Below are 15,052 nucleotides of genomic sequence, written 5' to 3'. Positions count from 1 at the left end.
AACATTAGCCCTATGGGCGTTGCATGGAAAGAATGGGACCAAAAGTCGGCAGAGCCCCCCCCCCCCCTTAATTGAAGGTGTTCCGCCGCTACTTTGTCTGGCGCTTCAGTCGTGTGTCCGTCTGTCCATGTCGCCATGTGTCTCGTCGTGTTCTGTAGCTCCTCGCTGACCCTCTCTCCCTCTCCTCCACAGCGAGCTGCTCCGACGTCAAGTGTGACCGCGGCGAAAAGTGCCGCAGACGGAACGGCGTGCCGCGCTGCGTATGCGCGCCAAAGTGCCGGGTGCGCCGGGTTGGCCGCGGCCCCGTCTGCGGGAACGACGGCCGCACCTACCGCAACTACTGCAAGCTACTGCGGCGGCAGTGCCGCAAGAAGAGCAGTCTGCTGATGGCCTACAAAGGAGCCTGCCAAAGTAGGTGGTCGATTGGGGGAGACTCGGTGTGTGGCTTTGGGAGCACGGGCGGGATAGAGGCAGGTGGGGGCAGACTGAAGGCGAGGACAGAATCTAGTGGGAGATGGTCGAGGACGTAAGGAGGAGGGACGGAGCGGGGCGGGCCGTGGGCGGCGCTCGTCGACTTGTTTGTGTGCAATTTGTCAGCCACTCGGAAGCGCCGGCACGGGGCGGGGGCGGGGGCGGGGGCGGCCGTGCGGGGAAGGCCAGGGCGCGGCCGCCGCCCGCTCGGTTGATCTGCACTGAGGGCGGCGATCTGAGATAACAGCGATGGCAGTAGGGCGCGCCGTTCGCCGCGAGCCCCGGTTACGGCCAACACCGCCTCGTCCGATCTACAGCTGGGTGCAGTGGGTTTCCTCTGACTATTCAGAACCGCGGAACAGTTTGATGGACTTGCCAACCGTTCTCACAGACCCGCGGGACAGTTCAATGGATCAATTAGCCATTCCGAAAGACCCGCTGGCCATTCCAACAGACCCACAGGCACAGACGATTGCGACAGACCTATCTTCCACTACAGACCAACACAACCCCGGCAGTCTTCTAATGGCCTGTGGAGTCGTGGACCGTCCCGATTACCGATGCACGATAATCTATTCTGATGCCGTATCGAGGCATAAGGTCTAGTCAAGGTGCCCTCAGGCTCCATCTCAGCGATTTTCTCTCTTGTCCGGCGGTAGCGGCTGTTCACTTGTTCTGTGCTCAGTATCGACAGAGATCCGGTAAAGTTCGTTCTGCGAAGGTGGCGTGGTTGGTATATCCGCGACTTAATTTACCCACGGTCGATGTTGACATGAGGCAGCTTCTGGCGAGTGCGGGCTGCGCACGGGGCTGTGTGGGCTCCCAGCACACAATCATTGTTTATCGAGAACAGAAGGTGGCTCAATGTTATCTAGGGGTACATCTAGCGGAATTGGATAACTATTACACGCTTAGGTTCGAAAGACTGTCTGATCTAAGCAATCAATAGCAAACTATCTTTACAAAGTAGTTAATCAGTGTGTGACCTAGTAGAATGATTTTCTATTTACTGGAGAAATTAGCCGCTTCAAAATGAATGGCGTCCTCGCTAAAAATACTCACGCCATATTTCCCTAAGCTGGAATTAAGATAGCAGCCGATGTGAGTTCCAAGAACGAGTTCAATAAAGCCGCTCGTTGTGTGCACGTGTCCTCGGCGTGCGTGACCGGTCTCGTGCACCGGCCACGTCAGATATTACAGCATCGTGCAGCTGGAACCTTCCGTCGATGGCTATATTTGTGCATGCACATTCTAGCTACCCACTACACTATCTGCAGTGTTGACACGGGTCACCTCACCTGTCTGAGCAGATAGCCGACTGCGTTGGTGCGCTGCACCCGCGGCCGGCAGTGAGGCTTCCGATTACACCAATGCGATTAGCAATGGTGGGAGTGTTGACCGGGCGTGCGTCTGTGATAAGATAGCTGTTAGTGCGGCGCGGGGCGGGCCCGAGGGACTTCCGGCGCTGGATATATAATCCGTTTGAGTCAGCTGCGCCACATGATGCCTTTAAAAACTATTGTCCTACTGATAAACTCGTTAGTTTTGCCGCATATGCGTTTCTGTGTTTCAGTGTGGGGAAACTGCAGTATGACTCAAGCAAAAAGAATAGCTAAGATTGTTAAATTTGCCAGGCGAATCGCGGGTCGCGAAAGCAAAAGTGTGGCATGGCGTGTTGATCTTGCCACGGAATATAAAATTGCTGCTCTTAATATTGTCCGCCAATGTCTGCTTTTTCCTGAAAGTACAACGCCTCTCGTTTCGACGCTTTTTATGACACGACAATCTGAACGTAACACAAGACAATCAGAGAACCTTGATCTTGTTGCCCCAAGAACGGAATTCATGAAAAATTCTCTTTCTTACCAAGGCTCTAAGCTTTGGAACAGCTTGCCCCCTCAAGTGAGGAACGCCTCAAAGAATGAAGTAATAAAGTACATTCTAACTAAGGCAGACATTGACAAGCCATGATTATCGGTCATATGCTCGTACTTATACAATGTATCGTTTCAACGTGTGCAATTGCCAGTGTTTCATTTGATGTCACTCGCCAGTCACTGCACTATACGTTTGAGGACTATACTTCTTTGTATCAGGAGAATATTGATATGGTGGCAGTTTGAGTCTGTTCATGTAACGTGCATGTAGCCTGTAGGTAACATGCATAGGTAATAGGTATGTTCATACGTGGATCATGTAAAGTGTTGTGTACCTGGTGAACTGTATGTATGTATGTACCTACCTTGTGCCTATTTTCACCGTAACGCCCACGTTTCTGTGGTTGGTGAAAATAAATGAAATAATAATAATAATAATAATATACTGGCGGGCGCCGATCAGCGCACTCCATTGACTGGAGGGCACCTGCAGTGAGGGAGGGAGGGAAGACAGGGAGTTCCTGCCCCGTATCTGGCCCGCTGGAAGCCCGATTACACTGCGGTCAAGTTGCATGCAACGCGCTGTTGTAAGGAAGCTTGTCTGCTTAGGGCGGGTGAATCCCTGTCGTGATTGAACGATTGTACAATCGGCGTTGTAGAAAAATCGCGGACACGCACCTGTTATAGCCACATCGGCTGATTTTGACGAATTCAGCCCATGGAAACCAAACCAATGGGAATCGTGGTGTGGAAGGGCCGAAGGCAAAAGATTTACATCTAGGTTACAGTTACGTACACCTGTGTATCCCACGCAACTACCAAAATAAATTATAGACAAGGCCCTGCAATCTGCATACATATTAATGCACATGAACGTTGTTGTCATGAATGCGTAGCAATATGCATACTATTCACAAAAGACAACGGCAAAGAGGTGGTGCAGTAGGTAATAATCACTGTTCAAGTTCTGACTGACTTTTGATATAACTCTTTACAGAGACCATTATATATCTTAGGTATAATAGTCTATGCTTATTATGATATGTTATTCAAACTAATGACTCTGTTTCGTCTATATTTCATATAATAGCTTTTAGCGTGTTCCATACTTTTAATATTCAATCGAAGGCTAAGCAAACTATTTTGTCTATACCAAATAGACAGTTATGTCTCATTTGTGAGACATAATTGTCTCACAAATGAGACCACCCAGCCCGTAGATGACTACTTATTCGTGAATGAATTCGTGAAGCTTTCAATTTTCCCTCACATCATTCAAAAGGAATTCATGGTGTGTTCGGAGGAAATTTTCATTGGTATGTTATTCATCCATTGTCTGACACATGTTTTACCATTTCATGCTGCAGAGCGAGGCGGTAAGTTCAACACGAAGAAACATATGTATTGGGGAAACTATTATATGAGCACATTCTGCCTTTGCTAATCAATATTTTTCATCCATATATTGAAAAGCGATTGTAGATATGTCATATCTGGAAATCATATCGTTTTTAGAGGCAGGCCAGGCTACATATGGGCATGGAATGTGTTCAGAATTATCAAATACGTTCCCGTGAATGGAATTTTTAAACGCTTCAGTTTACGCTGCTGAATGCTGATGTCATGTCAATTACCAAGACTAACGTTTTTCTTTCGTCTTCCTTTGCTGCTTAGGATACGTCCATTTGTCAGGTAAGAATATTGGCACTCCAAGCTTTTACTGGTTTCCATAGCCTTTATCATCTTTTCCAGTTCCACTCCTTCCTGTCAGATTCTCAAATATTATAATGTGGGAGCATTGGGAAACTGCTTTGGGGATGCGGACTTCTCTCTCTCTCTCTCTCTCTCTCTCTCTCTCTCTCTCTCTCTCTCTCTCTCTCTCTCTCTCTCTCTCTCTCTCTCTCTCTCTCTCTCTCTCTCTCTCTCTCTCTCTCTCTCTCTCTCTCTCTCTCTCTCTCTCTCTCTCTCTTCTCTCTCTCTCTCTCTCTCTCACTCTCTCTCTCTCTCTCTCTCTCTCTCTCTCTCTCTCTCTCTCTCTCTCTCTCTCTCTCTCTCTCTCTCTCTCTCTCTCTCTCTCACACACACACTCCCTCTCCCTCTCCCTCTTCTCCCTCTCCCTCTCCCTCTCTTCCTCTCCCTACATCTTGTTACCACGTTGTGGTCATGCGGTGCGCAGGTGCTCGCTTGGACTCGGCTCAGTGTAGACTGTAGTTCTACCACCGCCTAAGCGCAGCCGCGCCCGTCAGCGCCCTTGTCAGGCGGCTGTGCTCTCCTCCATGTAAGGACGACGTTCATCTGCCTACGGTGACGTCACGGCTGCCTAATAAGTCGCGGCGTCGCTGCTCTCGTGACACGGCACTTTGGGCCGCCGGAAGACTGATGCCCAGACACCCAACACCGGACCGAGTGGCCAGTTCGCCGAACCGAACGCCGACGTAGCGCGGTTGGCCCAGCCGGTTAGACTTGGCGTCCGTGTCTGGACGTCGATCGCAGGTGCTCGAGGGTTGGTGGGGTCGCGGTCCGGCCGCAAGGCGGAGGGGGGGGGGTGTCTGTCCTAGTGGAGGCGTGACTGTCCCAGTTTGCTCCAATGGGGACTTGTCTGTTCCTCTGGGAGCGTGTCTCTCCTAGTGGGGCGTATCTGTCCCATTTTGGGTGTATCTGTCCTAGTGATGTCAATTACGGAAAATCGGGATACCGATACCAAACCAAATACCAACCAAACTGTGGGGAAATACCGAACCCCAACCAACTTAGGAACAGATGGGAAATACCAACGTGTTACCAATTTCTTGGCCTCTCATACATTAGTGAGGGTTCATGATACCAACAAAATACCAAACATATTAGGACTGAAGTACCAAATATCAAGCTAGTATCGGTTTGGTATCGGTAGGCCAAAAAGTTGGTATCCGATTGACGTCTCTAATCTGTCCCATTGGAGGCGTCAGACGTGTCGATCCCAGTGGAAGCGTTTCTGTCCCAGCGGGAACATATCTGTCCCAGTGGAGGGCGAGGCACGTCTGCCCCAGTGGAAGCACGTCTATCCCAGTCGAGGCGTTTCTGTTCTAGATGTGTCGTTTCTGTCCCAGCGAGTGCGCGTCTTTCCGCAGTGGGGACGTGTCTGTCCTGTCCCAGACAGTCTGTCCCGGAAGGGACGGCGGCAGGTGGGCGGTCTGTCACATCCAGTGCAGACCACGCGGAAGAGGCACCGCCACCTAATTTGTGCGATCCCTTTGCCCCGTCGAGCGATCGTCGATCGACGATATAACCTGGACGTCGGGTATCCGGTCCGCCGAAGCCCGGCTGTCGACGGTTACAGTCAGCCGAGTCGGGCCCACTTGTCGCCAGTATCGGGGGCGTATGGGCGACCGGAATGTCGCGGCTGACGTAAGGCCAGATGGACGGTGATGGCTGGCATTTCATTGCTAGATTATCCCGTGTTTGGTCTTGCGTAATCTGGCAACAATCCAAAAGAAATGTTCAAACGAGGAAGATGTAGTCACAAAATTCGTGCTGGAAGCGTTGCAATGCGACAGGTAATAGGTGTAATTGAGCAGAGGTAGGGAGAGAGAGAGAGAGAGAGAGAGAGAGAGAGAGAGAGAGAGAGAGAGAGAGAGAGCCAGAGCCAGAGAGAGAGAGAGAGAGAGAGAGAGAGAGAGAGAGAGAGAGAGAGAGAGAGAGAGAGAGAGAGAGAGGGAGGGAGGGAGCCTGGTCTCGACAGGATGGAGCGCTATCGATAGGTGCCTATCCGCCGTCGTTTTTCCCTGGAGATGACGTGCCGTTTTGCCAACACTGAGCCAATCAGCCATGTCCTATTATGCAAATCAGCCATCGGGAACGCCGTTGTTTTTGCCGGTGCATGAGTGGGGCTCACGAGAGGCACGCCGCGCCGGTGTGGAGCGTGGCCGACCGGTCGGAAGTCGAGAAGGCCTATCATAGCGTCCCGCTGACGTGGCCGGGCCCCTCAGTGGGCGCCAATCGTTTGCCGACCGACCAATGCGCCTGTCACATTGCCTTTTGCCAGTGCTTCAGCCTTCAGAACACACTCACCAGTGCCAACGGCAGCTTATTTGGAGCCGGCCCCGACACTGAAAATGACGCAGTAAAAATGATGATAAGACAGGGCAGTTAGATGAGTCATAAACAGCACACCAGAGCCTCGTATTACAGTCGATGGTTCAAGAAATAGATTAGGTTAATTGATTGTAGCATATGATGTTTGGGGAAAATTTGGTCCGGGACATTTTCTTATCACTGGTTTACTGTTACTGTTTGGATTAGCGGTAAATCCGAAGGCCGCTCGGCATCGTGGTATTTTTGGTTTGTATACTTGGAGGGACACTGTTCATCGCGTTTTACTCATATACAAATAACTGACTTTTTAAATGAATATCTGCAGATTGAAACAATGTTGCTGAATCTGTTCAACGTTCGCTATCAGTAGGTACCTTTATACTGTATAGCAGTTTGCACAGACGTTTTCCCCGAAACGTCTTATCATTCGATATTCGATATCATCAATGAAAAGCTTGCACTTACCACTCTGGGCTGCATACGAGTATGACTGCAATTCTTAGGAAAAGCTGGCTACTTAGATGACTGAAGTTATGAAATACGCTATATTTTTTATAAGCACTGGTGAATTGTTCTCTGTCACAACCGTATTTCTGAAGGGGACGTCAACCTCGCTGTACTGGTATCTTTGAATCGTGCGATGGTCGACGTATTTTCTTTCGCTGATTCGGCTTGTTTGTGTGCTTATTATTAGGATGCTTTTATTGTTATCACATATTGGCCAAGATATTAAAGTGTATTAACTAGCAATTAGTGGTACGTATTTCTTCGTGTATTACTTATCTGTGCACAATTCAACCGTATTACCTACTGATTGAAATTCGTCATGAAACATGCGTCAAACGTGAGATGCGGTTTCAGCAGTTCATGTACTTGCCTTCAATGCATATCATCAAATTAAATAAAAACGTGCAGCTTCAAGAAACTGCAACTTGCTGTGGTTCTGTGTTTCCCATAGTCCGTTTATATACCTAAGCCATTTCCTTATTCTCCCTTATTCTGCCTCTAGTTATTCTTACTTCTTCCGGGTGTGTACTTTTCCAGCTACCTCCCGTGTGGTCGTTCGGATGGGAATAAATCCGGATTCGACAATCTTATTTAAACCTCTTTAAACCTAAGAAGCTTACCAATCCATTGCACTTGCAAATTAGCGCCGACATGAGAGCTGAACACGTGAACGCACCGGTGGCGGCCGGTGGCGCGGCTGTGTTTTGATACAAGTGGTGACGTCACTGGCCGCATTGGAGCCCAGTTGCTGCGCCACTTATGCCACGGTCGGCTGCGGGCTCTGTAGACAGACGGAGGTAATGAGTCCACCCTATCCGCCTAGTTTCGTACCGACCCTAGACCAACGGCGGTCGTCTGAGGACTGCCCCACGTGACTTCTGGGTACCCGTGCCGGCCGAGACACACGGCACCGCCGAGCTCCAAACGCGCCAGACACGTGACACGGTCTCGCCACTAAAGAGCAACGTGCAGCCTTCCATGCACCCCCAACTAGCCCTGAGCACCGCTGACGACACATCTCCCGACGTCATCTCACGGTGTCCCCTCCCGCTCTGTCTCGGCAGCGTCCTGCAAGTCGGTGCAGTGCGCCAGGAAGAACGAACAGTGCGTGCTTGACCAGAACCGGATACCGCACTGCGCTCCGTGCCTGCGTCGCTGCAGCGACCGCGCCTCCAGTCCCATCTGCGGGGTCAACGGCGTCACCTACAAGAACCGGTGCCAGGCGCGGAGGGCGGCCTGCCTCAACGGCAGCGCCATCCCCATCGCCTACCGAGGACCGTGCCGACGTGAGTTCCGCTCCCCCTCGAACAATCCACAGTGATCGATATCAAAGCTCTCAGCAATAGACAATTCATTCATTCGCTGCATGTGACACGTCACCCAAGTAGCTTGGAAACGTTTAGTTGAACTGTTTAAATGCATTCGTTAATTTTCAGGGTTTGACTTTGGGCCTCACCGGATGTTTACATCTTAACCTTGGGCATTCACTGGAGCTGTCTTTAATTTAACTTTACTTATTAACGATCCTAATTACAAGCTCGTATGATGGTTCTCGGTAGCAGAGCAGTCAATGCCCAAACTTCTGTGCGAGTCGAAGTTGTAAATTGTCTCACCGCAGAAGTGCCTTTTAAACCAGCGCGATGCAGCATTGGTTAGAATAATCACTCGACGATATTCAATCCCTACCCATCCGGCTTCATAATTTGAACAGCGCACGCCAATTCATTCATTCACACTACATACGTATAATCCCCGCAGTCGTGCACACAAAGCCCTTGTCGTCATGCAATCTCGGGTAGGGACCTTTACTCTCTGAGGACCGCGCGCCGCCCCTCTGCTGCCGTCGCCGCTGGCAGGGCCCCCGTGTCGTTGCGTCACCAAGGTCCCTCGTCGGCGCCACGAGGTCCAAAGGCCGGCTATTTGTGGTCAGCCCGCTACATTCACGCTAATCTCACGCCAGCGGGGGCTGAAATATCATCATCTCGAGCTAAGCTTGGCAGGTTGTGCACATAATTATAAACCGAAACGCCTAGGTCACTGAGGCGCCGTGTGCATATCTGTGACAAAATCTGAAGCGGCCCGCGGCCAACCTTTGCTCTCGGCTGGCGCACCCTTCAAAGCCGCCCGGTCTTGCTGTGTCTCTGAGTAAGCCGTCCAAAGTGAGGCGCCAGCCCTAAATAACACGGATGCTGCCCGAGGCCAGTGACATCAAGCCGGTACTGCTTACTACGCCCCTCCCCCTCCCCTACCGTCGTACCCTTTCCGTGTCAGTAGCGGCGACAGGATGAGCCCGTCAGTTCGGCGGCGGCGAGTGGCGCCGAACCGCCGCGCCACTATCGTCTTGTTTGTATTTAGCGATGGCCACGGCGGCGGCGTAAGCCTCTGGATCAGCAGCCGGTGCTTAGCCGCGTTATTCCCGCCGCCGGCGTCCGGTGGCGGAGCTGGCGGGCGCCGCGGCGACCTTGGCCGCTGCCGGCGGCAAGTTGCGGCTGCCGGCGAGCCCGGATCGTCTCCGGGTCCCCTGCCGAGCTCACGGCGGCGTGGCGCGCCCGCGTGCGGCGACTCAACCCCCGCCGCCAGCTGCGCACGCCACCATTGCACAGCTGGCGGCGGCCGTCGGGCAGGCGTCGCATTACTCGCCTTGTGGCCACCGGCTGATACGTGCCATCCAGCCGAGAGCCGGCCGGCTAATTTAGTCATCAGACGACGCTCGGCCTGCCGCCCGTGTCGGACGCCCGTCGCACCGATTGTGGTCGGTCCAGAGCTGTCTCCTGTTTCGGAAAACTGAGCCGCCACCGGTGGAGGCTTAGCGGCACGTGTTGCACGACTGCGACGAAAAAAACTCGGCTCGGTGCCGCAGTGAGACGAACAGCCGGCGCCTGGCGATCCGGGCTTATCCGCCGAGCGCTGCCAGGGGCAGGCACAGTCCGCGCCGCCGCGCCGCCCCGAAAAAAATCGTCTAAATGGTGATAACGTAGACGGTCCGGCCTCACGGCAATCCGCTTTGACGCCGCATCGCGTGCTGCTGCGTCCTCAGTCTGTCAGTCTGGTCTGTCGTAGAGCCCAAACCAGTTTGTCGCCTCTGCTGAGTGTCGACCGCAGAGCGGAGCTGTGGGGCTGTGAAGGGTCGCGCGGTGCCGGCGCCTCGGTCAGACGCCAGTGATGTCTGCGTGTCGTGGTGACACCAGAGGAGACATGACACAGATGGCTAGTGCGGCTGGGAATAGTTTCATTTGCTATAATTAAATATCGTAAAAATAGTGCGCCTTTGGTATGTGTTTACAGGACTATAGCACTAAAGACCAACTTAATCACGCGTTGATGACACGTCAGACATCATTCGAACAGATATGGAACAGATAATCATGGCCAAGTCACCACCACATCACGCATCTCGGAAGCTGTCCCATCCCCACGTTCACCCGTTGTCGGTTCTGCTGACCTCTGTCTGTGTGCTGTCTCCCCCAGCGGGTCTGACCTGCTCCCGGCTGCGCTGCAAGCAAGGTCAGCGCTGTCTGCTCAGTCCCAAGACACGCACGCCCCGCTGCGTCAACTGCCAGCTACGCTGCCGGCGACGCGGCCGCGGCAAGCAGATCAAGGTGTGCGGCTCTAACTACGTAACGTACCGGTCCTGGTGTCACCTGATGAAGGACTCGTGCGCCACCGGCCTCGTCATCGACGTCCTCCACCACGGAAAGTGCTACTCGCGGCGCTTCGAGGCGGGCACAGGTCAGTGAAGTGAGCAAAGTCAAAGCTAACTCTAGTTAGGGACCGTAACCTTTTAGGCTCCCTCGACGACCCAAGCGGCTCCTGAGACGAGGAGGTTGCCCTCGAGCGTGGAGGTGGGCTGCCGTGCTACGCGGAGTGAATGACCACGCAAAACACGGCGATCGTAAAGCGGTGCCGTCGCGCGAGGGCCCCTGCTTTTTAACGTGGTGACGGCATGCTCGGCCGACTCAAGTAGGTCGTATACGTGAGCTTTACGGTCATGCCGGCGCCACCGGGACTGAGGGCGAGCTGCGCCTTGTTTTGTGACGTCCGAGCGGCCTCTGCCCGCCGGCAAGAACGGTACGGAACCGCCGAGGCCGGCCGCTGACTTTCGCCATGGCAAGGCAGCATAACGACATACTCGTACCTGAGATGAGCCGAGAGCTGGCGGCACACTGTCGGAACATGGGCCAATCTCGGACAGATTCGGGAACGGAGCGGATATCTGGTGCCTTCCTCGGTCTGTTGAGGTGATGCACTGAGATCACTATGACGTATGAGGAAATTGCTAAGACAAATGAGATGTGTAGTTTATCGGTAAGTACATTAGTGTAAATGAAGGACGTTTATTTTTCTGAGTCGACCTGGATTAAATTATGACTTCATCGTGCTCCTTCTTAACAGTTGAGCAACTTAGCATCAGCGAAATTATAATTCCGCTTTTTCGCTAAAATAATCTTAAGTAAGCCACGTTTTGACGAACTCTGACTAAAATTGACTGATGAAAAGAAATCCTTTCGTCTAAGCTTTGACATAATCTTACCACACGGATGTATCAAAATTCAGGAGGTCGTGTCTCGTGCTGCTTGTATGTTAAGTTGCAATGGAGCGTACCGGCGAACCTGGCAGAAGGCAGAAGCGGACGTGTGGGGACGAGCTCCCTGAAATCAGCGTGACCGCCTGACGTCATCCACTGCCACAGTGCAATGGTGCATAGCACAGTGCACATACAGGAATCGTGACCCTGCCGGGTGGCACATGCATGGGTTCATTGGCAGGTGGTTTGTTGGTTAACGATATCAACACGAATTAATCACTTCAAATGAATAAGCAAATAAGGCTTGAGCCACGTTGTTATGTTACGCTACGTACAATTTAGGTGCTTTGTCAGCAATAATATAGGTATGGTGCCCACTGCCCATGACATTGTTGTCACATACCCGCGGCCTACGGGAGCAATATCAAATTTGTCCATCGACATTTTAAGCCTGTCTCCAGCTGCTGAAGAGCATCACCTGACCACTTCACTGTTGATGCCAAATTACACACAATAAATTTTCGCTGGGAATTCCACGTCACAGCAAAGTCAAGAGCGGGACATTCTTTCGGTGGCCGTCTGGCCAGCGACAGCGCGGTGCTCTGCCGTGAAACATTCTCTCGGACTGGTATCTCTGATGGCTCCTCTCTCTCTCTCTCTCTCTCTCTCTCTCTCTCTCTCTCTCTCTCTCTCTCTCTCTCTCTCTCTCTCTCTCTCTCTCTCTCTCTCTCTCTCTCTCTCTCTCTCTCTCTCTCTCTCTCTCTCTCTCTCTCTCTCTCTCTCTCTCTCTCTCTCTCTCCCCCTCCCTCTCCCCTGTCCGATATACCGGCTATGGTCCGCGGTCCATCTCCGGGTTTCCCTGGTCAATGCACGCCAGCCGCCCCCGTGTTGGCGACGACTACCAGTTCTGATTGCCGTCTCCGTGCCCTGCGGCGGTGGCCCAAACCGGCTGACCGGAGCTGCTTCAGACTGTCTGCTGATGTCACCAGGGCTGGGAGAAGTGCGTCATACCGCGACCGGAGAGTCATACCTATTCTTAGGGGAGCCTTCCCCATTCTCAGGGGCACCTTTTCTGTATAACTCCCAGCCGAAGTGCTCTACCTTCTCTCGGCGGGAGTGTCCACCCCTTCCCCTAGATCCGCCCGCAGCCTGTCCGCGCCGGTGGGCAGTTGCCAGAGCCAAAATCCCCGGTGAAGAGCCAGAGCCGACGGGCTCGTTTCTAATGCCACCTGGATATACTGAGGAGATACTGAGATACTGAGATACTGAGAACGTGCCCAGTCACTGGTTCCGATTTGTACAGCAACACGAAACTGTTTTGCGGCGGGCTTGCTTCGTGGCTGCTTCTTGTGCATTCGTTCCGCGCTGATGTGGCTATGAGGAATGAGATTATTGCATGCATTTATGAATATTTATTTTTAAAAGTATTGTTAGATACTTATTTATTAATTCAAATGTTTTATTGGCTTAACTTTATTTAAACTCCGAATGTCAAATCTAAATGTTTTGGGCTTAATCGTCACCCTGCCGCTGTAAAACTTCTGATCGCTGACAGCTCGGTCCGCCCTCCGACAGGTGACAACAACACGACGGCGCCCTTCTCCAGCATCTCGTTCCTGCACAACTGAGCACCGGCGCCGGCGGCAGAGCACACCGAACGACCATGATGACGTCAGATTGGCACGTGCAGGCGCGCGCCGCCACCGGCCGGATCTGGCGCGCCGGCGGATCGCGCGAGCGCGCGCGCGCGCCGCCGCGCCGTGAGTGCCGTCTGGACGTCACCATAGACGCAATACCGCGCGCGACGCCGGCACTGTGCCGGTACTGTACCTGATGCCGTCCCAGAGGCGGCCGAGGAGGGTGGAAGAGAGGGCGCGCGGACGCCGCGCACCTGTGTTCGCGCGCGCGCGCCGCCGCGGCGCCATTCTGCTCGCGCGCTAAGAATTGCGCGCGAGTGCTAGGTCCGCGGCAGGGTCGCGCCGGCCGGCCCGTTCACCGGCGTTGTGTTGTGCGCAGTGAGTGTACGGCGGCACACCGCGCGCCTGCGGTAGGTGGCAAGAGAGATAGTGTTGGCTCTCTGATATTGTCTACCTCAGTGGTGGAGTATGTGGATCGTGAATACTTCTGTGTCAATAAAGACATGCGCAGACGCTCAGCGGAGGCGGCGGATTGTGGGGTGGGAATTTCCTGGCGTCGCTGTGCGTATTTTTGCAGCTGTAAGCGTATTTAAGGAGCACGTTCATGTCTGTGTAGTGGCTCAGAGATGAAGTCATATCTCTGGCGCTTTGTATGACATTATAGGGAACCTGAGTGGCATGCCAAATGCGCTAAATCCCTGTCTGCTGAGAGCTCTCGGATCAATGCAGATATGGTGAACTGTTGCTGCGTTGAATGGCTGCTTTGAAGCATCCCATCCGACCGTTCCTAACCGTTTCTGACAATAGCCTACCCTCTATTGTAGCTGACGGTGTTGCCAATTGTCAATGTTCTTGTCTTGATAGCTATGAGAACAGTAATGATATGATTGACCTCGGCTGTCTAGCTGAGTTCTGGCTCATGTTTTATCCCGTTCTATGACATCTGTTTTTGTATTTGAACTTAAGACTTTTGTTCAGTGCTGAATTGATCTCACGCAGATCATTCTTTACGGTCTCGGCAGCGCTGTTCCGGAGCTCACGCCTCCCTAAACGACTTTGTAATTTTACGATTACATATGTTGCTTGCATCATCACACTTGGTAGATGTGTGATGGCAATGTTGGGTGTACTGATGAACTGTTGGATGGATATTGGACATTGACATGTTGTAATATTTAACCTCGCTCAGTGTAAATATAGTCAACGTTGGCAGCATCAGGTGGTATTCAAATATAAAACAAACAACCAAATGACGTGTGCAAACCATAAAGCATTAGCTGAAGAGATGCCGAAACTTTCCTTCAGCTGTCGCTACAGGGAATGCGTATTTCTTACCTCTTTGTTATTTTATTTCTTATTCTTATTTTTTATTCCTGTTCTGCTTTCGTTTCCAAGTTCCAACCAGTTTGAACCTCTGCCTATTAATTGACCTGAGGTCGAAATTTTTAGATGCTTTATAACCGTCCCTTAGAAAGCTTTCGTTCGGTACCGTTTTTGTTTCCAGAGCTTCTTTATTCACGAGTTAGGCATGGGGAAGGGAGGAGGGGCCAAAAACGCTCCCCACGGGCTGCGTTGGATGGAATTTCCCTCGGGCCCGGCCAGGTTATCAAATTGACTTTGAATCACAACGTGCTTAGACAAAGGACCAGCGTAGACATGTAAAACATTTCTGATATTTTTCTTGCAATTCATTCAGCTTTTCTCTTCTCGTCTTGGTTGAGCTTGTCGGAGATCCAGGCCTCGTTTTCCATAGGTCGGTGCGTGGACGTACAGGGCGGTCCGCGGAAGGCTTCACTAGGCGCCCTCCGTCCCTGGTCGGCGAGGGGCGGCTTCTCCCAGACTCTGGTCGGCGCGCGGGGCGGCTCCTTTCGTCTCGGTGGGGCTCTAGTATAATGCGTCCGGTGTCTGTCTACCGTGTGTCTACCGGTGCCTGTCTCGTAACACGTGATCCGATCTGTCTG

The 15,052-nt window shown here is 52.4% G+C and overlaps 1 protein-coding gene across 1 annotated transcript in view; it reads left to right on the top strand.

The window, feature by feature from the left end:
- The window catches only part of LOC122368719 (follistatin-like), a 38,576-nt gene extending 24,235 nt beyond the window's left edge, over positions 1-14,341 (top strand). Inside the window, exons 3-6 of the mRNA XM_043342927.1 lie at positions 193-411; positions 7,994-8,215; positions 10,398-10,658; positions 13,030-14,341. Coding sequence (XP_043198862.1) covers positions 193-411; positions 7,994-8,215; positions 10,398-10,658; positions 13,030-13,082 — 755 coding nt within the window. The 3' untranslated portion in view covers positions 13,083-14,341. The remainder of the gene's footprint in view (positions 1-192; positions 412-7,993; positions 8,216-10,397; positions 10,659-13,029) is intronic.
- Positions 14,342-15,052: the final 711 nt, after the last annotated feature.

The sequence above is a fragment of the Amphibalanus amphitrite genome, unplaced genomic scaffold (genome assembly GCF_019059575.1).
Source record: "Amphibalanus amphitrite isolate SeventyFive unplaced genomic scaffold, NRLGWU_Aamphi_draft 000970F_arrow, whole genome shotgun sequence".
In the NCBI taxonomy this organism is placed as follows: Eukaryota; Metazoa; Arthropoda; class Thecostraca; order Balanomorpha; family Balanidae; genus Amphibalanus; species Amphibalanus amphitrite.
Note: the sequence above shows the minus strand (reverse complement) of the source record. Positions and strands in the feature narration are given on the sequence as shown.